The sequence below is a fragment of the Giraffa tippelskirchi genome, chromosome 7, assembly GCF_054371585.1.
Source record: "Giraffa tippelskirchi isolate mGirTip1 chromosome 7, T2T-mGirTip1v1.2.pri, whole genome shotgun sequence".
NCBI classification, from domain to species: Eukaryota; Metazoa; Chordata; class Mammalia; order Artiodactyla; family Giraffidae; genus Giraffa; species Giraffa tippelskirchi.
The window spans coordinates 37,014,999-37,040,879 of record NC_137281.1 but is presented as its reverse complement, the minus strand read 5'-3'; the positions used below and the strand labels follow the sequence as shown (position 1 = coordinate 37,040,879).

The 25,881-nt window shown below is 43.9% G+C and overlaps 1 protein-coding gene and 1 long non-coding RNA gene across 18 annotated transcripts in view; one reads left to right on the top strand and one right to left on the bottom strand.

Moving 5' to 3' along the window:
- BBS2 (Bardet-Biedl syndrome 2) overlaps nt 1-25,881 on the top strand; it is a 99,498-nt gene that overhangs the window by 65,435 nt on the left and 8,182 nt on the right. For 3 of the 17 annotated variants that reach the window (XM_081510675.1, XM_081510674.1, XM_081510673.1), the window contains 8 exons: nt 15,191-15,418; nt 16,886-17,011; nt 17,286-17,348; nt 18,152-18,229; nt 21,550-21,654; nt 21,738-21,824; nt 24,698-24,833; nt 25,071-25,210. In XM_081510675.1, coding sequence (XP_081366801.1) covers nt 15,191-15,418; nt 16,886-17,011; nt 17,286-17,348; nt 18,152-18,229; nt 21,550-21,654; nt 21,738-21,824; nt 24,698-24,833; nt 25,071-25,210 — 963 coding nt within the window. Of the gene's footprint in view, nt 1-8,911; nt 9,198-15,190; nt 15,423-16,885; nt 17,012-17,285; nt 17,349-18,151; nt 18,230-21,549; nt 21,655-21,737; nt 21,825-24,084; nt 24,139-24,697; nt 24,834-25,070; nt 25,211-25,881 lie in introns of those variants that run through there. The other 14 variants (XR_014059697.1, XM_081510668.1, XR_014059699.1 and 11 more) reach the window with 10 other exon arrangements.
- On the bottom strand, nt 3,493-11,596 carry LOC145513700 (uncharacterized). Its single transcript, XR_014059702.1, has 3 exons — nt 8,428-11,596; nt 4,129-4,853; nt 3,493-3,876 (listed from the first exon to the last, which is right to left on the bottom strand). It is a non-coding gene; the product is annotated as an uncharacterized LOC145513700 (long non-coding RNA).

The following is a 25,881-nucleotide window of genomic DNA, read 5'->3' as shown; positions in this document are numbered from 1 at the left end:
AGGTCGGGAAGATCCCCTGGAGAAGGAAATGGCAACCCACTTCAGTATCATTGCCTAGGAAATCTCATGGACAGAGGAGCCTGGAGGACTACAGTCCATGCAGTTGCAAAAGTGTCAGATATGGCTTAGCAGCTAAAACAACAAAACTAATGAGTAACCTCATATGTACAAAGACGGTAATCACTCCCCCATGTTCCCTTCTGCACATCAGGAGGCTCTGGCTCACCCCGAATCATGAATCATGCTTAGATCATGCCCACAATGTCAAGCATGGTCTTGTGGGTGTCATGGTACAAAAACAAGGAAAAGAAAGAGGCATCACTTCTCAATGCTCAGTAATACAAAACCATAGGATCTATTTTGAATTTTTCAGTGGGGAGAAATTATGAAGGCCTGTCCTACAGGGTGGGACTGAGAGAAGCAGGGTCATGAGAGAGAAAGATGAGGGCTCTGGGCAGGCCTGTTTGAGAAGGAAAGTGTTGAGCTGAAATCTGATGGACACATGGGAGTCAGGCTTGAAATGATCTTCGAACTGAGCATTCTGGGTGGAGGGAACTGTAAGGGGGTGCAGTAAGTGCTGCCAGTGAGTTATTTAAGATGTGAATGTTGACTTGTTTGAAAAGACCATCATTCATTCACCGGATATTTAGACTGCAGCCATGCACTTGCCTGGTGGTCCATTAGTTCGGATGCTGCGCTTCCACGGCACGGGGCGTGGAGTCTAGGGAACTAGGATCCCACATGGCACATGGTGCGGCCAGAGAAAAGAAATAATAAAAAAATAAAGTGCATTCACTTTTTGTCAGAAAGTGTTGCAGATGCTTGGACGACATTAGGCTGGAGTATTCTTTGCAGAGGAAGCAAGAGCACTGCTTGCTTGCTTTCTCTGGTGTCCTTAGCTCCTGCTGTTCCATTCTTACTCCTGGGGTGTGCAGCTCAGCCGCCTCCGGATAGCTGGCCTGCCTACCCCTGGATGTGTGGTGAGAGAGGCCTGCCCTTAGGACTTTGCCTGTGGTTTTCCAGGGATGAACACATCTCCCAATGCTGGCATTCAGGATTAGCCAGCTCATTTTCTGGCATATAGAAGTCACATTCTCCATTATCATTTCTTACCGGGGATAAAGTAATACACTGACCCCCATCTGCTGGATTTCTCTTGAGGCAGCAGTGTAGGGGTGGCTAGGGACTGGGCTGCCCTACCAAAAGTGGGCAAGAGACTTGAATTCTAGCTCAGAGAGACCAAAAAAAAAAAAAAGTAAAGAAATAATGCAGGAATTCCCTGGTGGTTCAACGGTTGGGACTCCAAGCTTACACTTTAGGGGCACAGATTTGACCCCTGGTCAGGGAACTGAGATCCTACAAGCCAAGTGGTGAACCTGAAGAAAGAAAGAAGGAAATAAAATAGAAATAAATAAATAAATCTTTTTTTTTTAAAAAAGGGGGAGGTCTTCCCTGGTGGTCTAGTGATTAAGAATCCATCTTGCAATGCAAGGGACCCTGGTTTGATCCCTGGTCGGGAAGATTCCACATGTCTCAGAGCAACTAAGCCCGTGTGTTACAACTGTGGAGCCCACACTCTGGAGTCTTCGAGTTGCAACTCCTGAGCCCACATGCCTAGAGCCTGTGCTCCACAGTAAGAGAAGCCACTTCAATGAGAAGCCCGAGCAGCACAACTAGAGAGCAGCCCCTGCTCGGGAGACCCACCGCAGCCAGAAAAATAAAATGGGTGTTTTTTAAAAAAAAGAATTAAGGAAGATCATCTCAGAAACAGATAAACACTATAAAGAAAATAAAGCATAAATGCTGTGTGTGAGAGTGAGAGAGCACGCTGGGGCACTGGGCACTTGTGAAAATACAAGTAAATAATTGAGAGTCTGGTACACGGTAAGTGTTCAACAGATATTAGCTCCTATTATGATGATGATGATGATGCAGTTTTCCCAGTCTGCTAACCAAAAAGCAGTTGTTTCTGTTTTGCATAAGTGACATGCTGTGACGAGGCTTTGAAGACGAGTCTTGTACTCATTTCTTGTGAGTGACATGGACTGACAGAAGAGCCGTGTGAACGGCCTCGCCCTCACGGCACCAGCATCCCAGTCAGCAGGGAGTCACGTGATGAAAGACGGATGGATCAGGCATCCAAGAGGGCTGCTTGTGAACCGGTCTCACACAGCTAGGCTCTGTGCCCTGCGCTCTGCACCAGTGTCCCCGGCCCCTGCCCTCCAGGTGTTGTGGAGGGATGCTAACGGTGACTCTCTCAATGTCAGGGAAACTGGAGCCTAGGGTCCTTTACTGGCAGGTTCTGGGGGAACTGGTGGGGAGAGGCTGTGGATCTCCGAAGAGCACAGAGAGCCCGCACCCTCACACTCCTTTATTTTCAAGTTGTGTACATGTGTTTTATCACAAAAGTGAAGCAAGCTTGCTATAACCACAGCAAACGTCACAGTGCGTAAAGAAAAAGGCAGAAATCCATCTCCAGCTGACCCCTGCTCCAGGCTACATCCCTGATGTTGACTGGACCAATGGAGGCCTTGGGTCCTGGGGGCCGTCCATCCCGCTTCCCTCTAGGCCTTTAATCCTGAGTCCTAATGCATGAGAGCTTCCTTTCTTTACACCTGCACACCCTCTAGTGGGGGTGCTTTGCATAGGCGAGGTGAGGACAGTAGCAGTTGTGACCTAAGGCCCCTGTAACTCAGGTTCTAAATTCTCTGTCTGACCTAGTCCCACCAGCCTTTGACTAGTGAGTTTGGCTTTCTGATCCCAAAGCCAAAAAGATATTGGGAATGAAGCCACCTACTCTTAAAAAAGAGAGAGAGAGAGAAAAGACACCAACTGTATTACAATATAGTTGGATGGCATCACTGACTCAGGCATGAGTTTGAACAAGCTCTGTGAGTTGGTAATGGACAGGGAAGCCTGGCGTGCTGCAGTCCATGAGGTCGCAGAGAGTCGGCCATGACTGAGCGACTAAACTGAATATTACAATAGCAACCTTAATGATGCTGGGAAAGATTGAGGGCAGGAGGAGAAGAGGGTGACAGAGGATGAGATGGTTGGATGGCATCACCAATTCAATGGACATGAGTTTGAGCAAGCTCCAGGAGATGGTGAAGGACAGGGAAGCCTGGCGTGCTGCAGTCCATGGGGTCGCAAGGAGTCAGAAACGACCAAGCGACTGAGCAACAGGTCAAAAGCAGCCTTTTCACCTAGAGGTAATAACAATAACCTTATAATAACAATGATAATAACCATTTACGGGATCTCTTATTAAGTGCCAGGCATTGCTTTAAATGCTTTATTTATATTAGTTGGTCTAATTCCCGCAACAACATTCTCCAGAAGTAGTACTATTATTCATCTTTCTCTTTTCTAGAAGAGACACAAGTACTTGGGGGTGTTGACTGCAGGAGACTCATGGCTCAGACTCTGGAGCTCGGACCCCCTGGGCTAATCCTGGTTCTGCCGCTTACCAGCTGTGTGGCCTTGGGCTTAGGTTATGGAACCTCCCATCACTCAGCTTCCTCTCTTACAAAATGGGGTGATGACAGAATCTCTCTCAGAGGGTGGCTGTGAGGATCCAGTGAGTTAGTGTGTCCAGTGCCTGGCACAGAGAAGGCCCTCAATAAATGTGAGTGGGAGGATTAAATGATGGGCCTCAGTCTCAGCTAGGGATTGACTGAGGAGGAATTTGAACCCAGGTCTGCAGGCTGTCAAGGCTTGTGGGCTTCCCTGCTATGGATTGCTGCCAACCTAGAGCCAGCCCCTCCCCTCCAAGTCCTGGGTGCCGAGGAAGGAACCTCAGATCTCAGGAATGTGAAGATATGCCCTCTCTGAAAAGCCAGTGATTCCTAGTGGGTTGTGAGAGGTAGAGAAAGACTGTGGGCCAGCCTCTCCTGGTCCTTGTCGGAAGGCTTCCAAGTCCCCTGCCCTAATCAGGGTTGAGCTGAGGATTCTCTGCCCTTCTGGGGATCCATGCTGTTTCTAATTAGGGTTGTGATGTTGTTGCTGTTTAGTTGCTAAGTCGTGTCCAACTCTGCAACCCCATGGATGCCAGGCTCGCCAGGATCCTCTGTTATTGGGATTTCCCTGACAAGAATACTGGAGTGGGTAGGGATATGATGCAAAGACTCAAATAGCCCCAGTATGGTGGATGATATGATTGCTGGGGGACTGCCTCCCAAATGTGATAGCTGCTGTGAGAGAGACCGCCAGACGCGACCCCCTGGAGTGGTGCCGTCCAACCTATGAGGAGAGAGTGAGAATGTTCCAGGCAGAGGGCTGGTGTGAGCAAAGGCAGAGAGGCCAAGAAAGCATGTGAGGAGGGAGTGAGCTTGTGGCAAGAGGCAGTAGAAGAGGAGGCTGCAGAGACCAACAGGGGTCAGAACTTGGAGGTCTTTGTGTGATCTGTCAAAGAGCTTGAACTTACTTTGGCTGAAAATGAGGAGCCAGTGAAGAGTTATGAAGGGAGGAGGTGACTCTGGTAAGGGTTTGTCATCTGTCAAATGGGATAAAAGTGGTACTTGCCTCACAGGGTTATTGGAGGATTAAGAGATGATCCATATAAAGTATTTTTTTAATCATTTATTTTTCTTAATTTTTAAAATTAGCTTTATTTATTTATTTTTGGCTCCACTGGGTCTTTGTTGCTGCGTGAGGGTTTTCTGCAGTTGTGGGGAGCAGGGGCTACTCTCTAGTTGTGATGCGCCAGCTTCTCATTGTGGAGGCTTCTCTTGTTGCAGAGCACGGGCTCAGTAGCTGTAGCCCATGGGCTTAGTTGGCCCGCAGCATGTGGAATGTTCCCAGACCAGGGATCGAACCTGTGTCTTCTGCATTGGCAGGAAGATTCTTAACCACTGGACCACCAGGGAAGTCCCATATAAAGTGCTTGGAGTGGCAGCTAGAAAATGCTCATTAAATGTTCGGTGATGCTGCTGCTGGTGTTGGTACTATCTTGCAGTGAAGAATGAGAGCAGCTCTTGCAGACTACCCAGGCAGTACAGAGTGAGTGAGTTTCAGCGGGGTGGACAGAGACTAAGACCACCCTCACATGGATATCCAGCAGGCCACGGACTTGTCTGCCTGCTAAAGACTAAAAGGCAAGCTTCCTGGTGTGGCCCCTCCCGGCCTCTTTCTCACTCACTAGGCTCCAGCCTCCTTATTGTGTTTCTGATCTTCAAACATGCCCATCCCTGGGCCTTTGACGCAACTGTTCCCTCTGTCTGGAAGGACCTTCCCCCACATCTTCTCTTGGCTGCCCCTTTCTTGTCACGGAGCTCTTGGTTCAATGTCATTTCCTCTGAAAAGCCTTTTCTGAGCCTGGGCATTTCAGCTTTATCTCCAGATAAAGCAATCTTATTTGCTTTCGTGTTTAATGTCTGTTGCTCCCTATCCCCTTGTTACAGACTGAATTGTGTTCCCCCTGCCCCGCAATTCATTTGTTGAAGTCCTGACCCCTGTACCCCAGAATGTGACTGTATCTGGAGATGGGATCTTTAAAGAGGTGATTACGTTAAAGTGAGGCCCTTAGGGCATGCCCCGATCCAATCTGACTGCTGTCCTCAGAAGAAGAGGAAATTTGGACACACAAGGAAGGGTGAATGCACAGAGGTTCTGTGGGAAGAGGCAGCAAGAGGGTGGCCATTTGCAAGCCAAGGATAGAGGCTCCAGGAGAAATCAACTGTTTTGGCATCTTGTACTTCCAGCCTTCAGAACTGCGATCACACAAATTTTTGTTGTTTAAGCTCGATCACACAAATTTTTGTTGTTTAAGCTAGTTTGCTGTGTTTTGTTATGGCAGCGTATTAGCAAACAAATATACTTCTAGGTGTAATTTCCATAAGGGCACAGAGTATGTCTTTCTGGTTTGCCACGGTGTCCCTAATGTCCCTAATTTATTGAACACTGACTAGCACATGGAGACCCTCAGTAAAGGTGAGATGACGTCTATTAGAGATTTATTCTTTTCAAGTTGTTCTGGGAGAGATGGCCTGTCAGCCTGTATTCAGCTATTAGCAAAGTGGATTCAGTGAGATGATGCCTTCCTGGAGACAGAGTCTAGGGGTTGAGGGTAGGAAAAGAAAGAAAAGAAAGTGAAGTCGCTCAGTTGTGTCTGACTCTTTGTGACCCCATGGACTGTAGCCTACCAGGCTCCTCCGTCCATCGGATTTTCCAGGCAAGAATACTGGAGTGGGTTGCCATTTCCTTCTCTAGGAGATCTTCCCGACTCAGGGATTGAACCCAGGTCTCCTGCATTATAGGCAGACGCTTTACCATCTGAGCCACCAGGGAAGTCTGTGGGGAGGGGTACCCCACAAAGTTCTGATTATAAAAGGCAGGAGGACAGACCCAGGGCATTTTCCATTATGAAGCTGATTGAGTAAGTGCTACAGGACTCGGGTCTAGACAGTGACAGCAGAGACAATGGGGCAGAAAGGATTGGGAGAAGTCAGAGGCAAAGCCTATCAGAGTAGCCTTATTAGGCCATTGGCTCAAGGCTTGAAAGTGAAAGTCGCTCAGTCATGTCCAACTCTTTGTGACCTCATGGATAGTCCATGGAATTCTCCAGGCCAGAATACTGGAGTGAGTAGCTGTTCCCTTCTCTAGCGGATCCTTCCAACCCAGGTATTGAACCAGATCTCCCGCATTGCAGGCGGATTCTTCACCAGCTGAGCCACAAGGGAAGCCCAAGAATACTGGAGTGGGTAGCCTATCCCTTCTCCAGGGGATCTACCTGACCCAGGAATCGAACCAGGGTTTCCTGCATTGCAGGCAGATTCTTTACCAAGAGCTATGAGGGAAGCTCTACATTCCTTCAAGGCCCTCAAATTTAGTCTTTAGACATTATCTCCTAAAGAGATTACAACTAGTCATGGACACCCCCAGTAGGCTTGAAAAAAGATGGTCATTTGAAAAGCTGTAATTGCAAAATGCAAATATCAAGAATATTCTAGAACCCATCTTTCAAGACCTACCTACAACATCTGACACAGTGATTTTCCTCCTCCTGGCAACATTCTCTTCACTTAGCTTCCTTCTCATTCTCCTCTGTTGGTTCCCACTCATCTCATCCCTCAGCCTTAAACGTTTATTTTCATAAGTCAGCCAGAGCGATCCCTCAGTGTCTTTGCACTTGAATTTCCTCTGCTGAAACACACTTCCTCAAAACTGATTCCCTTTCAGATTCTTGCCTGAATGTCACTTTCTCAGTGAGATCTCTTCCCGACCACCATATTTTAAAAAATTATTTGTTATTTATTTTGGCTGGCTGGATCTTTGTTGTGGTGTATGGGCTTTCTCTAGTTGCAGTGATTGTGGGTTACTCTCTGCTGCTCTCTAGTTGCCTTCCTGGTGGCTCAGATGGTAAAGAACGCACCTGCAATGAGGGAGACCTGGGTTCAGTCCCTGGGTTGGGAAGATCCCCTGGAGAAGGGAATGGCTACACACTCCAGTATTCTGGCCTGGAGAATTCCATGGACATGGGAGGCTGGCAGGCTACATTCCATGAGATCACAAAGAGTGGGATATGACTGAGCAACTTTCACTTTCTCTAGTTGCAGTTCGAAGGCTTCTCATTCCTATGGCTTCTGTTGTTGCAGAGCGTGGGCTCTAGGTGTGCAGGCTCAGGAGCTGTGGCACACAGGCTTAGTCACCCCATGGCATGTGGAATCTTCCTGGACCAGGAATAGAACCCATGTTCCCTGCATTGGCAGGCGGAGAATTCTTAACCACTAAACCACCAGGGAAGTCTCCCTACTACCTTATTTAAAATTGCACTTTCTCCAAATTTCCATCCCTCTTTCCTCTTTACCACTTACCACCAAAAGACTTCCCACATGTACTTCTCATTTAGTGTTTGTCTCCTCTGACTTTTATGTCACCTTCACAAGACCAGAGGTCTGTCTTATGTTTACCGCCATATCTCTACTATTAGAATAGTGCCTGACACATAGTTCAGTTCAGTTCAGTCCAGTCGCTCAGTCATGTCCAACTCTTTGCGACCCCATGGACTGCAGCACACCAGGCCTCCCTGTCCAACACCAACTTCCGGAGTTTACTCAAACTCATGTCCATTGAGTCGGTGATGCCATCCAACCATCTCCCTCTGTAAACATAGTAAAGTCTCAAAAAATAAATGTCTGAATGAATGCTAAGAAATTGATAGAGAACTATTTAAAGATGAGACTTGAAAGTATGATTTTTTTTCAGAGGATTGATATATTAAGTTAACTACTGTGGGCATCAACATAACAGCTGAAGTAAGGAGAAGAGTAGATATTCAAGGCATTTTTGTTGTTCAGTCGCTGTCATGTCCAACTCTTTGTGACCCCAAAGACTGCAGTGAGCCGGGCTTGCCTGTCCTTCACTATCTCCCGGAGTTTGCTCAAACTCTTGTTCATTGAGTAGGTGATGCTAGTCGCCCCCTTGGACTTCCCTGGTGGCTCAGAAGGTAATTTGCCTGCAATGCAAGAGACGAGGGTTCGATCCCTGGCTCGAGAAGATCCCCTGGAGAAGCGAATGGCTACCCACTCCAGTATTCTTGCCTAGACAATTCCATGGATAGAGGAGCTTGGCGGGCTACAGTCCATGGGGTCGCAAGGGGTCGGACACGCCTGAGCGACTAACACACACATTCAAGGCATATTTATTGAATAAGCCCTTGGAGTGGGGTAGATAGAAGTATGTGTAGGCTGCAACAGTTGGGCAGCTTGGTTGTGGTGCTAGAATGAGAAGCCCCAGGAGTGCGCTGGCTCAAACACCGCTACTGTAGACCGGTAGTTGAGTTGAATCCAATGCTGGTAAGTTACAGCAGCAAATGACAGGAACCCACCCGCGAGACCCAAGCTCAGCCTCAGCAGCGCTTGAGGCCCGACCGCGCAGCTGCAGAACTCGGTGGGCGGGCCTGCGCAGCCGCAGGAAGAGCTCGCGGCCTCGGGTCCGACTCGAGTCCTCATCAGTTTCCCGCCTGGCCTGATACAGCCAGACCCGGTCCGGCCTGGTCTCCGCGGCTATCAATGCCTCGGTGAGGCCGGGTTCGCAGCGCCGGTCTCGGGCCACTAGCCCTCTTCTGAACCTCCGCCAACATGCTGCAGCCCGTGTTCACCCTGAAACTGCGCCACAAAATCATCCCCCGCATGGTGGCCGTTGGGCGCTACGACGGGACTCACCCGTGCCTGGCGGCCGCTACCCAAGCGGGCAAGGTAACAGCTCCCACCCGTTCCCACCCGCACGGGGCCCGGGCCCCTGGAGTCCCCACGACCTCCGCGGGCCCCGTCCTGGCAATCCCGCCGCTCATTCTCAGACCCCGCCCCCAGCCCTGGTTGCCCGGCAACGGGTAGGTAGTCTAGCCAGCTCTCCTTTCTGCGCAGAAATCGTGAATAACAAAGCGGAACGGTCCTTCCGAGCAGTTAACTTGTCTTCAGGCACTTGGACTCGGATGCTGTTGCAGTCTCTTTACAGATAGCATAGGGAAGAGAAGTCCCCTGCAAGGAACGCCTTGGTCAGGGTTAGCAGTAGTGGAGGACCCCAGATTCAAGCCCAGAGCCTCTGCCCTTCGCTGGGAACCTCCTACCATCTCAGACTGCCTCTCAGAGCCAAACAACTCTACGGCAGGAAAAAAAAAATTACAGATACCTCTAACTTAAATGATTCAAATTGCTCTTTTGATCTTTATCCATGTACATTCATGTCTCTTCCTGTAATTTACTCACTAAGTACCTATTAGGGGCTTACTGTGTACGCGGTGCTGTGCAAAGTGTGGGCGTCGCGGAGACGAAAAGGATACGGTCATTCAACAGCTCACCAGACTTACTGAACACCTTCTTTGTGCTAGATCTTGGGGGTTCAGAGAGAAACCTGGAGTCCGTATTTTCAGAAAGCTTCTGGTCCAGAAGGACAACAGACAGGGCAAATCAGGCCACTGTGTGCTGATAGAGGAATGCCCAAAAAACATGGAATACAGTGACGCCGAGCTTAATGACTGCTAACAGTTACAAAGCCTTATTACATTAATTATCTCAGCGTCCTTGCTAAATTGCCAACTGCTGTAGCGTAGCACAGGTGTGGTAGATCCTGGCTTTGGTACCTACTGATTTCATGACCTTGGGCAAGGTGCTTAATAGTATCTACCACATAGAGTTGTTAAGAGGATTAAGTAAGTTACCATGTGTCATGCTCTTGGCATATAGGCAGTGGTCACTAATTGTTAGCTGTTATTTTCTTTTTATTACTCCCACTTTACTGATTAGAAATAATGATTTAGAGAAGTTCAAAGCGATGTTTGAGGTTGCTCAACTGGAAAGTGGTAGAAATGAGATTAGAGTGCCTGTTCCCTGACCCAGTGTGGATTTAACAAGTTGACATTTATATAATGATTTATAGTTATCACGACATTTCCACCTCCAATATATGTTTTCTCATTTGCTCCGCCTTGGGATACATCAATTAAAAAGTAGTGATTCATTTCAATTAAGTTGTGTAATGGAGGAAAGCGCTTAGCAGAGAGCCTGGCACGTAATAATGTTAGCTGTAATAACCGGTGAGGAGGCACTGACAAATACCAGAAAGAAATTCGTATTGGTTTTTCTGTAGGTACACAGCAGCTACATAAATGGGCTGAAAAGGTCCCATTGATATTAGCTCAGCGCTGGGTTTATTGAGGGCTTGCTGTGTGCTGGGCACTGTTCTTAACTCTGCAATTACAAGGGTGAATGTGACAGACAAGTCTTACTGGTTTTATTCCCACATGGCGCTAGTGGTAAAGAACCCGCTGGCCAGTGCAGGAGACACAGGAGACATGGGTTCGATTCCTGGGTCCAGAAGATCCACTGGAGAAGGAAGTGGGAACCCACTCCAGTATTCTTGCCTGGGCAATCCCATGAAAAGAGGAGCCTGGCTGGTTATGGTCCATGGGGCTGCGAAGAGTTGGACATGATTGAGCGATTAACACTTCTGTTCACTCCCTTGGAGGTTACATTTGAGAGGAGCCAGACAGTTAACAGATACACACAGTCTGCAGAGGGGTAATGGCTGTTTTAGACAGGGTGATCAGATAGGCTTCTGATAGGACAACTGTGGATTAGAGGTTTGAAGGAAATGAGACAAGCCCTGCAGATAGGTGGAGTTAAGTGTATTAGCAAGTACACAGGGGCTTTGAGGTAGAGGGTATACTTGGTGTGTTTCAGAAACACAGGAAGGCTTCTGGGACTGGAATGGATTGAGGGAAACAGTGAGGTGGCCAGTAGCTGGATCATGTAGGGCTTCATAGGCCACCGCAGAGATCTTGGTTTTTGATAAAGTGGGTGATTGGGATTTGGTTTATGTTTTAGATGAAGGATTACTGGCTGGTACTGCCACAGAGATGCAGGGAGGGGAAGCAGGAGGGGAAGCAGGTTTCTCTGGAAACCCTTTCATTAGAATGTGACCTAGAGGGGGAGGCAGGGACACCTTATTCTAGGTCTGTTTCTGAAGATGGGGGAAAAAAGGAGAGATGGAAGTTCCTATGTTCTCTCTAATCAGATCCTTTATATTTCAGAACTTCAAAAAAAAAAACCAGATCTGAGAAGTTCTGACATGATCTTTAGACTTAAAAAAAAAAAATTGGCACCATTTTATGATCCAAACAACACACAAAAATATAATTTCCTTTAAAAACAAACGTCTCCGGTAAGGCTGAAGCCCTCCTTGACTGTGGGGGCCTATGTCTTTAGAAACAGGATTTTGTAATTTTCTGTGGGACTCTGTTGTGAACGTGGGGCTGACGTATTGGGATCTGGTCTCTGCACCTGAGCAAGGATATTTTGAAAAGGGATTTCTTGCAGGATGAACATTAGTTCATCTGGGGACATGTTTCCTCTCACCATGGAATATATATTGCAGCAGCACCCCCTCAGCTAGAACATTACACTACAGCCAATGCTTTGGCTTGAAGGCACTGTGTGTGTGTGTGTGTGTGTGTGTGTGCGCGCGCACGCACATGCCTGTGTGCTCAGTCATGTCTGACTGTTTGTGACCCCATGGACTGTAGCCCAACAGGCTTCTCTGTCCATGGAATTTTCTAGGAAAGAATACTGCAGTGGGTTGGCAGTTCCTCCTCCAGGGGATCTTCCTGACCCAGGGATCGAGCTCTAGTCTCTTGGGTCGCCTGTATTGGCAGGCAGATTCTTTACCCCTGAGCCACCAGGGAAGCCCTGGATAAAGCCACTGGGAGTGACTGAGCCTGTGGGCCAGATGAGTCTCCTGGGCACTGATTTCTGTGTGTAGAAAACAGTGGGAGGGGACTAGGGAGGAACCAGACTCCTGGGACTCTGGCAATAAACCTCCAACTCCTTTCATTCCAATAACAATAAACATGAAGTCCACAGGTTATTTTTCTTCCAGTTCTTTTTCAGCCTATCTAATTACTAGAAGACTCTGTAAGAATTCTTTTGTTCAGAGCTATTATACAAGGAGGTAAGATATGACTGGAGATTAGTGGAGCCTGACACCAGGCTTGTGTCTTACTCCTGTCACTTTATCGATGGTGAGACCTTGGGAAAGGAAAGGCCTCAACCCCTCTGACCTCTTCTGTGTATGCGGAGGACCAAACATTGTGAGGACCAAATGCAGTAATGTTTATAAAAGCATGTTGTAAAGTATTACACAAATGAGAACGTGAACACAATATTCAGTAGCTACACACCTTTTCTATAGGTTTCTCACCAATCTTTCTTTTAATTCATTTTTAACTGGAGGATAATAGCTTTCCAAGGTTGTTTGTTTCTGCCGTACAACAGCGTGAATCAGCCATATGTATACATATATCCTCTCCCTCTTGAACCTCCCTTCCACTCCCCACTTCACTCCCACCCCTCTAGGCTGTCACAGAGCACTGGGTTCAGCTTGCTGTATTATACAGCAACTTCCCACTAGCTGTCTTGTTTTACATATGGTAGTGTATATGTTTCAATGCTACTCTCTCAATTCATCCCACCTTCTCCTTCCCCCACTGTATTCTATATGTCTGTGTCTCTATTCCTGCCCTGCAAATAGGTTCATCAGTTCCGTTTTTCTAGTTTCCATATGTATGTGTTAATATGATATATGTTTTTCTCTTTCTGACTTACTTCACCCTGTGTGACAGACTCTAGGTTCATCCACCTCAGTTGAACTGACTCAAAATTCGTTCCTTTTTGACGGCTGAGTAGTATTCCATTGTATGTACCACAACTTCTTTATCCAGTCATCTGTCAATGGACATCTAAGTCTAACAAGTCTTGTAAAAATTATCTTCAGTTGAATAGGTTACCTTGTTTACTAATTTAAAATTAATCCTGCTTGGGCTTAAAACCGAGTCCCCTAATACTGAGTTCCTCTACTGAGTTAATGATGTAATTTCTCTATCCAAAACTCGATATTTCCTTTCTTGTTCCACACCCTCAGGCTTGAGGAGTATCAGAGAAAAGAGGGGACTGTTACCAAGCTGGACGCTAGGGGGCCTCCCTGGGACAGCCCCCCCCAACCAACCGTATCCTCTACTTCTTGTTTGTTGAAAAGCTTTAGTCTCCCAGGCCTCCTTTGAGTCTCAGAAGGCTGGCTCAAGTGTTAGTGTTTAGGAATGTGAAGGTGTAGAAACAAGCTGTTAAGCTGGGAAACTGGGAACCATTTGGACTATAGAGTTAGCAAACTCCCAACTCCCAGTTCCCTGAAAACTAGGAAGGTCTGACACACATTCCTAAGTTGTTTTTATAGGAAGCAGTCCCCTGCCAGTTGAAAACTGCTGATCATGAGCATATAGACCCCAGACTGGGTTGAAACCAGAAGATAGGTGATGCTTAAAAGCTCCCTTGATGCCAACCAGTCCAAGAATTGTGCGTGAGCTGTTCGCATGCCCTGCGGCCCCCTCCTGCCCACACTGCCTTTAAAATTTTTGTCTCCTATCTGGCAACTTGGAGACAGTCTTAGGGTGTTAGTCCACCTTCTTCCCAGGTTGCTGGCCTCTTGAATAAAGCAAAATTTCCTTTCCCACCAACACTTGTCTCTTGGGTATTGGCCTTTTGAGTGGCGAGCAACCAAACCTGCATCGCCGGATTACAGATTTACACCAAGGGTTGAAATGCTCGTTTAAATTTGGAAAATTTTCTCAGAGCAGCTAAGCCCATGAACCATAACTGTTGAGCCTGTGCTCTCGAGCCTGGGAGCCGCAACTGCTGAAGCCCACAAACCCTAGTGCCCGTGCTCCACAACAAGAGAAGCCACCACAAGGAGAAGCCCCTGTTCACTGCAACTAGAGAAAAAGCCTGCTCGCAGCAACAAAGACTCAGCACAGCCAAAAATATATAAGTAAAAGAAAATCATCAAATTTTAGAACTAGATGGGGGCTTAAGGGATCTCTAGTTTCTCATCCCTTTTTCTTTTTTAATATTGCCTCTTATATTGCTTTTTTCAGAAAATGAAAATTTCCGTAATGAAATTTCTGTACTGTATATCTGTGGCCTAATGTCTAAGATCCCCCCCACCCCAAACCCAGTTACCCCTTCTTGAGAATGCTTCTAGTCTAAACCTTTTACATACGAAGCCCAGGGAAATTTAAAGATTTGTAGGGACACTCAGATGATTATATTTGTGATAGTTGAAACTGCTAGATTAATTAACTTTGAGTTAATTAATTCTGCATACTTGTATAGACTATGAAATCCTTCAAGAAGCTTGCTTTGTGTGACTCAGTTTAGGAGTATAAGACAGATTTACTACCGATCAGTTTTAAGGGTTAGGAAATGAATTTGTTAGGTGTTGGGATGAAAGATAATGAAGTGTTTATTACTCAGTTTTCTCTGATCTCTGTGTATGTGCGCAGTCTCATTGTAACTGATAGCAACTTCCCATAGGTTGACCAGGAAAAGGCTGGTATATGAGAGTGCTTGAACGTCCTGCTGGTTGGTTGTATGTAAGCTGCCCTGGGAAGTGACAACTACATCTTGGCCATTATTTTGGTCTTTACAAGGCTGAGAGCCATTGGATTTCCACAGTTTGAAGTGATTGAAAGCCAGCCGTGCACAGAACTGTGTATGGGTGTCTTTAAGTTTTGTGGATCATTAAATCCCTTCTTGTTAACGTTGGTAATCTGTTAATAACCTGAGCCTTGTAATAAAAATATATGTTAATTTTGCATTTTTTTTTAATGTTAAGGGGATGTAATTAACTGTTTTCCTTTTAGGTTTTTATTCACAACCCTCATGCACGGAGCCAGCATCTCGGTGCACCTGGGGTCCTCCAGAGCCCCCTGGAGTCTGATGTTTCACTTCTTAACATTAACCAGACAGTCAGCTGCCTGACCGCAGGAGTACTGAACCCTGAACTTGGCTATGATGCTCTCTTAGTGGGGACACAGACCAATCTGTTGGCTTATGATGTCTACAATAATTCAGATTTGTTCTACAGAGAGGCAAGTATACCCCTTTATAACCATAAAACTCCCACTTCCCATTAATGTCCACTGGTTTTTTATTTTTTTAAAACGCTCAAAAGAGATCAGACATTTATTTTGGTTTATTATGTGGCTGTTGTAGTGTAGTTAAAAAAAAATGCATGTTTTGCCATTTACATCTCCTTGACACTTATTTATTTGGTCATGGTTGGTAATCATTTGGTGACGTTCCAGATTATCTTTCAGGAGGTATTATCTGTTATAGCTTCCCTGGTGGCTCAGTGGTAAGGAACCCACCTGCCAGTGCAGGAGATGTGGGTTTGATCCCTGGGTCGGGAAGATCCCCTGGAGAAGGACAACCCACTCCAGTATTCTTGTCTGGGAAATCCCATGGACAGAGGAGCCTGGCAGGTTGCAGTCCATGGGGTTGCAAAAGAGTTGGAAACTTAGCAACTGAAAAACAACAGTGTATCTGTTGATACTTTCATCTGTCAAAATTTGTCATTAAAAATTCAGCCAGCAGCCAGAAAGCCAGCAAACAGGTCTCCTGGTGGCTTTGCATTTTAGTTTAGTGTAGTAGTTTCCAGGAGAAGCACTTACCATAGCCTGCCATCTACAGGCTACTGCAACTTTAATACTCAGATAATCCATATTTATTACATAAAAATAGAAGCAAAGTAAAAATAATCACCCATAATTTCTTCATTTGGAAATAACACTTAACTCTTGATTGATTTATCCTGACTTTTTACTTAGTATTTGTGAGTGAATTCTTTTTTTATTTACAAAATGGGATCATAATATATACATGTAAACTTTTACTCTTTTTCTATAACAGATTTATTAAGATATAATTCACATACCATACAGTTCACCTATTTAAAGCATACAGTCCAGTAGTTTTTAGTTTATTCAGAGAATTGTGTAACCTTCACTACAGTCAGTTTTAGAACATTTTCATAAAATTGTGCTTACGTACTTTATTCAAGAAGTCTGAGACGTTTACTAGTTCAGAATGGTGGGTCTATAGGTGCTTGTAGTTTTGAGTACTTACAATTAAAAATGAGCAGTAGTAAGAGAACTAATTAATCAGTATTAATAGATTTCCATCTAATGTGGTTAAAATAGATTACAAAAGTTTGGGTGTTTTAGAGGCATAAGTCTGATTCTCTGAGAATTTGGCCTCTAGAACTCGGTGGTCCAAGAGAGCCTGGGGTTTTAGAGTAGGTTATCATAGCAGGTTGGTGTGAGAGACCAAGGGCCTGAGTTTATCCTGAGTCAGTGCTCATCCTTGCATGAGCCATGTTAGCCACAGACGCTGTCCTTGATGGATGGCTCTGCCTGCCTCTCAGGAGACCAGGTGGCTTCTCAGAAATGATGACAGAGGCCTTTGAGTTTCCAGATAAAAAGAAGGCTGTATGTTACCTCCAGTGTGCCTGTGCAGCATTGTGTTTGAGGGTCTGTCGTCTTTGTTTTTCTTCTTAGGTAGCAGATGGGGCCAATGCAATTGTGCTGGGGACCTTGGGAGATATTACCTCTCCTCTTGCAATTATTGGTGGAAACTGTGCTCTGCAGGGTTTCAATCATGAAGGAAACGATCTCTTTTGGACGGTATGAAGAACGAAACACTCTCTTTAGTACTCTTAAACATCTTCACTTTTTTAATGTTCTTGAGGTCTTGTTTGCTTGTTTTTTTTTAACCGCTGACAGTAATGAATAATAGAAACAAAATAAAACAGTATTTATAATTTTATACGTTAAAAAAAGGATATGAGTAATGTGAATTTTAAGTTTGTGGTTTATTTCATCCTGTCTTTCATGTAGCTCCTATGTTTGGATTAAGTGAAAAGAAGTGGCATAGTAATGACTTGGGTTTTATTTTCAGGTTACTGGAGATAACGTTCATTCCTTGGCCTTGTGTGACTTTGATGGTGATGGGAAGAAAGAGGTATGTGGGGCAGGAGATCCTTCTCTTGTGTGTACGTCTCAGCTGAGTATGTACATTTTCCCAGGACGGTGACCTTAGTGTTGAGAGAAGTGTTAGCTTCTCATGGTTCATTTTGCTGTTCTGTTGCCTGAATGATGAACTAATTGGCCTCATTTGTCTTTCTCCTCTCTTTTGAACAATAATTCACTTGGATTTGTCAAATACAGAGATCAAGACTGTATTTCAGAGACCCCTGATGGGGGAGAGGGCAGAATAGTTGTTGGGATCAGAGTCACATTCACAGTGTCATAACTTGATTCCAGTGTTTTAAAATCATATTAGTACCTAGTGCTCAGTTTTGGCCAACTTTTTCAGGAATCTGGAAGTTTTAGAGATTGGCTTTTAGCTTTTTAAATTACTCTTAATGGTTTCTCTAGAAATTAACCTCTTGAGCAGCCAGTGAAGTACTGTGTTGGACGTTGACTTACCCTCCGGTTGTCTGTGGATACTGGGCTCTGGCTTTTGAAGCAGGGCTTCCACCTGCAGTCAGACAGACGCTGAGCCAGGGAGCCTGGTGAAAGAACTTGTTCTGGGAGGAGGTGCCCACATGGCAGGATCTGTAGTAACCACTGTTTCTTCACTGACCGACTCACGACCTTCTCATTGGAAGGAACCTTTCTGAGCATCACATCACCAAGAAGTTGGAGTTCCTGGGTGGCTCTAGCAGCATACAGAGTATCATGCAGTTTTTTTGTTTTATTTATGGAAATTTTGCTGTCTTCACTTACTGAACTAAATATGCCTGATTTTTTTTTTCCTTTCAGCTTCTTGTTGGATCTGAGGATTTTGATATCCGTGTTTTCAAAGAAGATGAGATTGTGGCAGAAATGACAGAAACAGAGGTAAGAAGCACCACCTCAGAATTATGATAACCTTGACAGATTAGCATAGTTAAATGGAGCATAAAACAAGAGTGCTGGGACATCTCACTACCCAGTTTTAGGGTAAAGACTGTGGGGATTAAACAGAGGAGTACGTTACAGAGAAAGAAGCCTTTAAATATCCTTTATTGAGATACATTTTTGACTCAGTGCTCTGTGATGACCTAGAGGGATGGGGAGGTGGGAGGGAGGGCATATATGTGTACATAGAGCTGAGTCACGTTGTTGTACAGCAGAAACTAGTACAACATTATAAAGCAACTGTACTCCAATGAAAAAAAAAGATATATTTTGAAAACACTGATCAGACAAAAATTATGGAGCACAAAAGGTATTTCTTTTAGTGAGCTATTACATAATAATAATAATGGCAACCATTTATGGTGCACCTGATATACGCCAGACACTGTTCTAAGTTGTTTACATGAGCTACTCATTTAATCCAACAACAGCCCAATTATGAAGGAATTAGTTCTCATTTTACAGATGAGGGAACATGTTACGTTTCTTTGTTAAGTTCATGGCTGTTAAGTGGCATGGTCAGGTCCTCCTCCTGCTTCTCATCATGTGTATTAAATGGGATTGAATATTGAATGAACTGTATATGTGAGAGTTTTGGACTTTTTCTCTTCATTCAAATTAAGTACTTCTTAGGCACATTTCTGTCAGTAAACTTAAAAACTAGATGTCAGAGGACTTGAATAGTTTCTCTTTGATTAGAATTACTCATGTAATTGAAACTGAAATGTTTCTGAAAGAGTTATCTTTTTTTTAAACAGTGTCTAAAGATTGCCCTTATCCCTTATGGTTTGTTATTCTTAGGATGTTTATTTGCCACTGGTTTTCCAGGATTGGGCAAGATGGAAACCAAAAAGATAATTAGGATATTCTGAATTAAGGAAGGAGAAGGAAATAAAGGAGCATTGGCTTGTGAACCCTGTAAATGGACGGAAAGGAAAAACAACAGAAGGAAGTCTTAGAGATCCAAATGGTGGGATTGTGTAGAATTGAGTCAGCTGGGGTTTGGGAGGCTGTATCAGAAAAGATTGAGGGCAGCGGCCTGAGAGCTCACCTTGGGATAAGAACTCATCCTTGCTTCTCGTCGCTTCCTGTTTAGGAACATCAGGCTTCTGTTCCCCTGCCTGCAAAAGGAAGACCAAAAAGCAAAACGTGCATATTGATATATAAAGTGTTATCAGTGATTTTGAAGGGTTTACCCTTACTATGGACTTCCCTTGTGGCTCAGATGGTAAAGCATCTGCCTACAATGCGGGAGACCCGGATTCGATCCCTGGGTCAGGAAGATCCCCTGGAGAAGGAAATGGCAACCTACTCCAGTACTCTTGCCTGGAAAATCCCATGGAAGGAGGAACGTCGTAGGCTACAGTCCATGAGGTCGCAGAGTCGGACACGACTAAGCTACTTCACTTCTTTACTTCTTCGCCTTTACTATAGATTTTTACTTAATCTGACTCTACTTCTTATGTACTCACACTTTTTATGGTTGTAAGCTGATAGTTGTGGGTAGAGGAAAATGAAGGGGAGAAGTGAGTGCCAAAAGCAGTGCATATCTGAAGATGTGTGTCCATATGGGGATTTTGTGTACCTGTATGTGTTTCATGTCTGCTTTTCTAGAGAGACGGTCCTTAGCTTTCATTAGATTGTTGAAGGGGATTGCCAGCTTGAGAATTACCGACCTGTAGGTGCTGGGTTCTGCGTTACCGTTTCCCTTTCATTTAAATTCATAGTAAATCTTTTCCCATTTGGGGAATCATTGAGGTTTTATTGGATTTCTATTGATTGTCAATACTAGATGCAAGGGGAGTACATTCTGTGAAACACCTTTTTCCTAAATCCTAGAAAAGAACAGGAGAACGTGAAATAACAGCGATGAATTTGACGTGCCTGTTGATCCTCTAGTCCACAAAAGAAGAAACTAGTGACCTTATAAAGGACTAAGGGACCTAGGCAAACGGGCTAAATTTAGGAAAATGTGGACTTTATAAGATTGTTCACTTCAGGGCCATTTTCTTGTCCTCTTGGTTTGATTTTGCTCTTAGTTCAAATGTGTTTTTGCACATCAGCAAAATTATGAACAGTACTGCCAAAAGAATGCCTTGAGCTAAATAATTCTAGAGTCCCACATGGCACTTTGTATTCAGAGTTAAGTGAAGTGGGTGGTTTTATAGAAAAGCTGTAGGTGTAGAAGAAATTACATAACTATTCTCTACTTTATACAATTTATTTCCTATTATCTCTTACATGAGTCAGAATTAGAAAGTAGATCTTCAGGGTCATGCTGCTGCTGCTGCTGCTAAGTCGCTTCAGTCGTGTCTGACTCTGTGCGACCCCACAGACGGCAGCCCACCAGCTCCGCCGTCCCTGGGATTCTCGAGGCAAGAACACTGGAGTGGGTTGCCATTTCCTTCTCCAATGCATGAAAGTGAAAAGTGAAAGTGAAGTCGCTTAGTCGTGTCTGATTCTTAGCGACCCCATGGACTGCAGCCTACCAGGCTTCGCCGTCCATGGGATTTTCCAGGCAAGAGTACTGGAGTGGGGTGCTATTGCCTTTTCCGTGCAGGGTCATAGATATCATTAAACTTTGGTTTTAACTTTTAAGGATAATTTTGTTCAGTATCTAAAATTGTAGATTTTGTAAACTGTAATTGTAAATTCTCTTAAGTGTGTTAAATCCTCTTAACAGTCCTATTAATACTCCAGTATAACATATGCACTCTATATATTGTTAGATATGTACAAATCCATGGTATTCTGGGGTTTTGCTTTTTAAAGGTTTATGTTTTCTTCTAGCAAACAGTACATTATACCTTGGAAAAGTATATACTTAAAAGATATTTAGTTGTGGATTTTATAAGTCCTTTTAAAATTTAGACTGTAGGATATTGTAAGTTAAGGAAATTGAAATGATCATTAAAATATTTTGAGCTAGTATGTGTAACATCAGTTTTACATATTCCAGATCTTGTGCACATAGTTTATTTCCTCCTTAATTCCTCGATTTTATTATTTAAAAAAATAATTTGTTGAAATTTGCTACGTATGCTTGATCTAAAACAGTAAACTTTGTGAGTTTAATTCTTACGATCCAAATCTGAAATAGAGGACATGGATCATAGAGAAGAACACATTCCCCACTAATGGATTGGAAGTGCATTTAAACCTAATTTTAACACACTTGTAGCAAGGTATGCAGTTTTATAAAGTCACTTTGCACTAAATTGAGCCTTAATGATCTTTATCTTTTTTATTATTTTTTGCAGATCATCACCTCTCTTTGCCCCATGTATGGCAGTCGATTTGGTTATGCCCTTTCCAATGGCACAGTTGGAGTTTATGACAAAACAGCCCGATACTGGAGAATTAAAGTTCGTATGATACAGCCTCTGATATTCAGGGATTTTATACTTATTGGGAGACTTCTATAATAATTATTGAAATTCCTTTTCAGGCCAAAAATCATGCCATGAGTATTCATGCTTTTGACCTTAATTCTGATGGAGTGTGTGAACTGATAACTGGTTGGTCCAATGGGAAGGTAAGTTTAAATAGTATTGTTCAAGTATAATTTAAAGTAATAACTATCTGAGATATATTGGCTGTATGACTCCGAACAGTAACGCGAGGATATGCACTTGAGTTCCTTGGCTGTGCTTTCAAATTTAACTTTATAATCTTCCTAGATTTTTTCTTGCTGCTCTGGTTATCAACACTGCAGAGTGAGTGAGTGTCCTTTCAGTTTATAAGCCCTATTTGGGGGAAGATCTCCAGGAAGATCTAAATCCCTTCCTTAAAGGGATAAGAATCAATTTAATCAAGTTGATCATAGGCATAGGCAAGTAAAAAAAAAAAGGATTTTTAATAAGCTAGTAGTGAACTGTGTATAAAACTCTTTTCTAGTAAATCTTCAAGTTTGACTAAAATCTTAGAATTAGTGGGAAGGGTTATGTTATCATTGTTTTCCAAGCTATAATTTCAAACTAGGATTTTTTTTTTTTTTGCTTCTTTCCTTTTTTAACTTCAAATCAGAGCTTTGTACAGTCTCTTGGCAAGTCAGGATTATCTTGTTAGAAACTGCCGAAGGAGCTGCCAGATCTCCATGGATACCATTTGCCCTAGCTCTTTCATTTGTCAGTGCTCATTGCCTGAAGGAGATCAGCTAATTCTAGATCAGCTTTTCTTCTTTGATTTTTCTTCACTTTTGGCCAGTGTCTTGTAACCTTCCTTTGGTGTTATGTGAAGAACATTCTAAAAAACCGTTAGGTTGGTTCCTACTTCTCCACTTGGTTTTGTTTTTGGTATGGGTGTTAAAAATTACAAAGGAAGACTGTGTAGTTGCTTATTAAGAAACTTGAAAATCCATAAAAGGGGACTCTATTCTGGGGGAATATAAAGTATTATGATTGATCCAAGAATTAGAAAATTACTTGAGTCAAGTTATCAAAAGTAACCTTCAGATCTGACTCTGAACCTCGAAATCTGTCTAGTTAAATGCTTTCAAAATTTTAAGAAATTTCTATTACATAATCATGGTTTGTACGTTCTAAGCCATACAAAAGAGAAGCAAACTATACAGTTCATTATATAAGTGGAGCAATTGGTATCTGCACTCAACAGAAACAACATTAAAAGGAATATAGATCCACGGGGTGAACATAGGTGCAAAATTACTTAATTTAAATGCAACTAGCCAACTAACTTTTTCTTTGGTAGGTCATTTGTTGAGTTGGAGGGTCATCTCTTCCATGGCAAAACTTTCATGTTGGATAAAGTAAAAGAATAGAAAATCCACAGAAATGCAGATTTGTAGCCCTGTTTCTTAGTTAGCAAATTAACCCTCTTATTTGCTAAGTATTGTGGAAATGCAGTGCTAAAGGTCATGGAGAAGTTAGAATGAAGCAAGTTCAGTTCAGTCTGAGTTCGAGACTTACTGTTCTTGTGTGAAGAACTCTGGTCAGTACAGGCCATTCATTGCTTTACTAGCTTTAGCATCCATAATTTTCAGGCTGACCTGATGTTGTTATTAAGAGCATGGTATACTCCAGCCAAGGGGTAGGAGCTGATAGTAAGCTATGACCTAAATTACTGTGTTTTTCACTGCAAAATTTTGCCCAGAAGGCTGTTTATGAAAAGACAAAAATAGTGGTCACTGAGATGCTTGGTCTGTTAGATTTTCTGTAGCTGGCCTTTAACCGATGATGCATGTGTTCTTGCTTAGAACAAAAGCTCATTTTAGGTGGTTATCCTTCCCTGTTGTTTTGTGATGCATTCATTTCTGAAGGGTCAGTGATTTACTTATCTGCCTCCTTTGGGAAGGAGATGTGGATGATTGTAGGACTCTCTGCAGTATCTCAGTAGTCCACGTAGCAAAGGAACTTTAAACAGGGCTATTCCAGAAGGGTGGATGGTGGAAGACTGGGCTTGATTGGCATTTTTCAAACTTTAGATATAACTGGGGTCATGCCTGGTGGAACAGTGATTAAGACTCCACACTCCCAATGCAGGGAGCCCAGGTTTGATCCCTGGTCAGGGAACTAGAGCCCATGCTGCAGCTAAGAGTTTGATGCCACAGCTAAGACAGAGCGCAGCCAAATAAATAAAAGTTTTAGGTGTAATGTATTTTATATATTTATATATAATAAAGGTGAAATTTGTATATAGAGCTAATATGTCTTGTATACCTCTATGTGCCAGTCCCTGTTCTACCTGCTTAACACATGTTAACCCTTTTAGAACTTGTTACAACTCTGACATGTAGATACAGTTATTTTCCTCATGTTCTTATTGTTGCTCTTCAGATGAGGAAGCCAAGTCCAGAATGGTTAAAGAGGTTGCCCAAGATCCCACAGCTAGTGAGTGGCAAAGCTGGAATTCGAACCTGGGCAGTTTGGACTTTCGCACTGTGTTATATATTTTCTAAAAGTACTGTCTCTCGGCCAACCCACTTCTCCAAATGAAATACTAGGCCAGTATATATAAAATATATATAAAACAGCTTTTAAGAAAAAAACAGAGCTGAGTGAGGTCTCTTGGCCCCCTGGTTATAGTTATGTATTGAGAAGCCACAGGGGGCACCCCTTGGAGTACTCATTAAAAAATTTTTTTTAATTTGGCTGCATCGGGTCTTAGTTGCAGCTTGAGGAATCCTTCACTGCTGTGTGCAGGCTCTCTAGTTGTGGTTCGAGGGCTTAGTTGCCCAGTGGCACGTAGGATCTTAGTTCCCCTACCAGGGATCAGACTCTCATCCCCTGCATTGGAAGGTGGATTCCTAACCAGTGGACCACCAGGGAAGTCCCCTCCATGGAGCCCTCTTAAAAACTTCTAGACTAAAGCTGATTGAACTTGAAAATTTTGTGTCATTTTTAAGAACCTGTAGCAGAAGCTATTTTCAAGTTCTTGTTCTATTTTTAGGTCGATGCTCGAAGTGACCGGACCGGGGAGGTCATCTTTAAGGACAACTTTTCATCTGCGATTGCTGGTGTGGTGGAGGGAGATTACCGGATGGATGGCTGCCAACAGTTAATCTGCTGCTCGGTGGATGGAGAAAGTAAATCAGGATAGGAGAGATCCTTCAGAAGTCAGATTTTTCAGTCTGATTGCGTCAGAATCCCGGGAGATTCACCATAAAGTGTTTGTGTTGATACCCTTTTGTCCTAATAAATTCACCTGAGTTGGGAAAATTAGAACTTAGGTTTTAAGACTAGGTCATTGATGACTTAAAAGTAAGACCTGGCTGTGCCTGGGCCTTCCCTCAGTCCTGTGGGTTTTTTTTTCTTCCTGTCAGTCCGGGGCTACCTGCCAGGCATGGCTGAGATGAGAGGCAACCTCATGGACACCAATGTAGAGCAGGACCTGATACGAGAGCTGAGTCAGAAAAAACAGAACCTGTTGCTGGAGCTGCGCAACTATGAGGACAACGCCAAGGTCGGACCTGATGGGACGGGCACCTGGGAGGCTGAGAGGGTTAGAGTGACCAGGAGGATGGGTGGTTGGGAAAGGAGGAGGGTCTCTGCATCTGGTGAGGCATGGGCTCCCCCTCCCCGCTCATGGGTGGGCAGATGGCCTGGCATTTTCGCCAGTGTCACGATGAAGAGGGCACGTATCCTTTAACCCAGAAATCCCACTGCCGGGGAGCTCAGCCAGAGAGAGATTTGCACGAGTGTTCAAACATGCTGCAGTACTGTTTGTAGCAGGGAACAGTTGGAAGCAATGGTAACTTTTGATCAGTCACAGGGAGGATGGGCTGGGGAATATTAAGCAGCTCAAAAGAATGAATTATATACACTTGGACTAATGTGGAAGGATGTCTGGTATTATTGAGTGAAGGGAAGCAAGAATAGTGTTTAGAGTATCTTTTATCTTTTGCAACCACAAATAACATAAACACGGACAACTGCAGAGACTCTGGGCGTGGTATTGTGTGTGTGTGTATATGTGTGTACATGTACTTATCCGACTAGCTGGAGGGTGAGCCGGGGAGTAGGATTTTAATTTGTCCCATCATGTATAACTGTTTGAATTTGCTATACTAAGTGAATTTCTTTAGTCATTTTAAACAAAACAATACAGAAAAATGTAAAAGGTGGGTGGCTTCC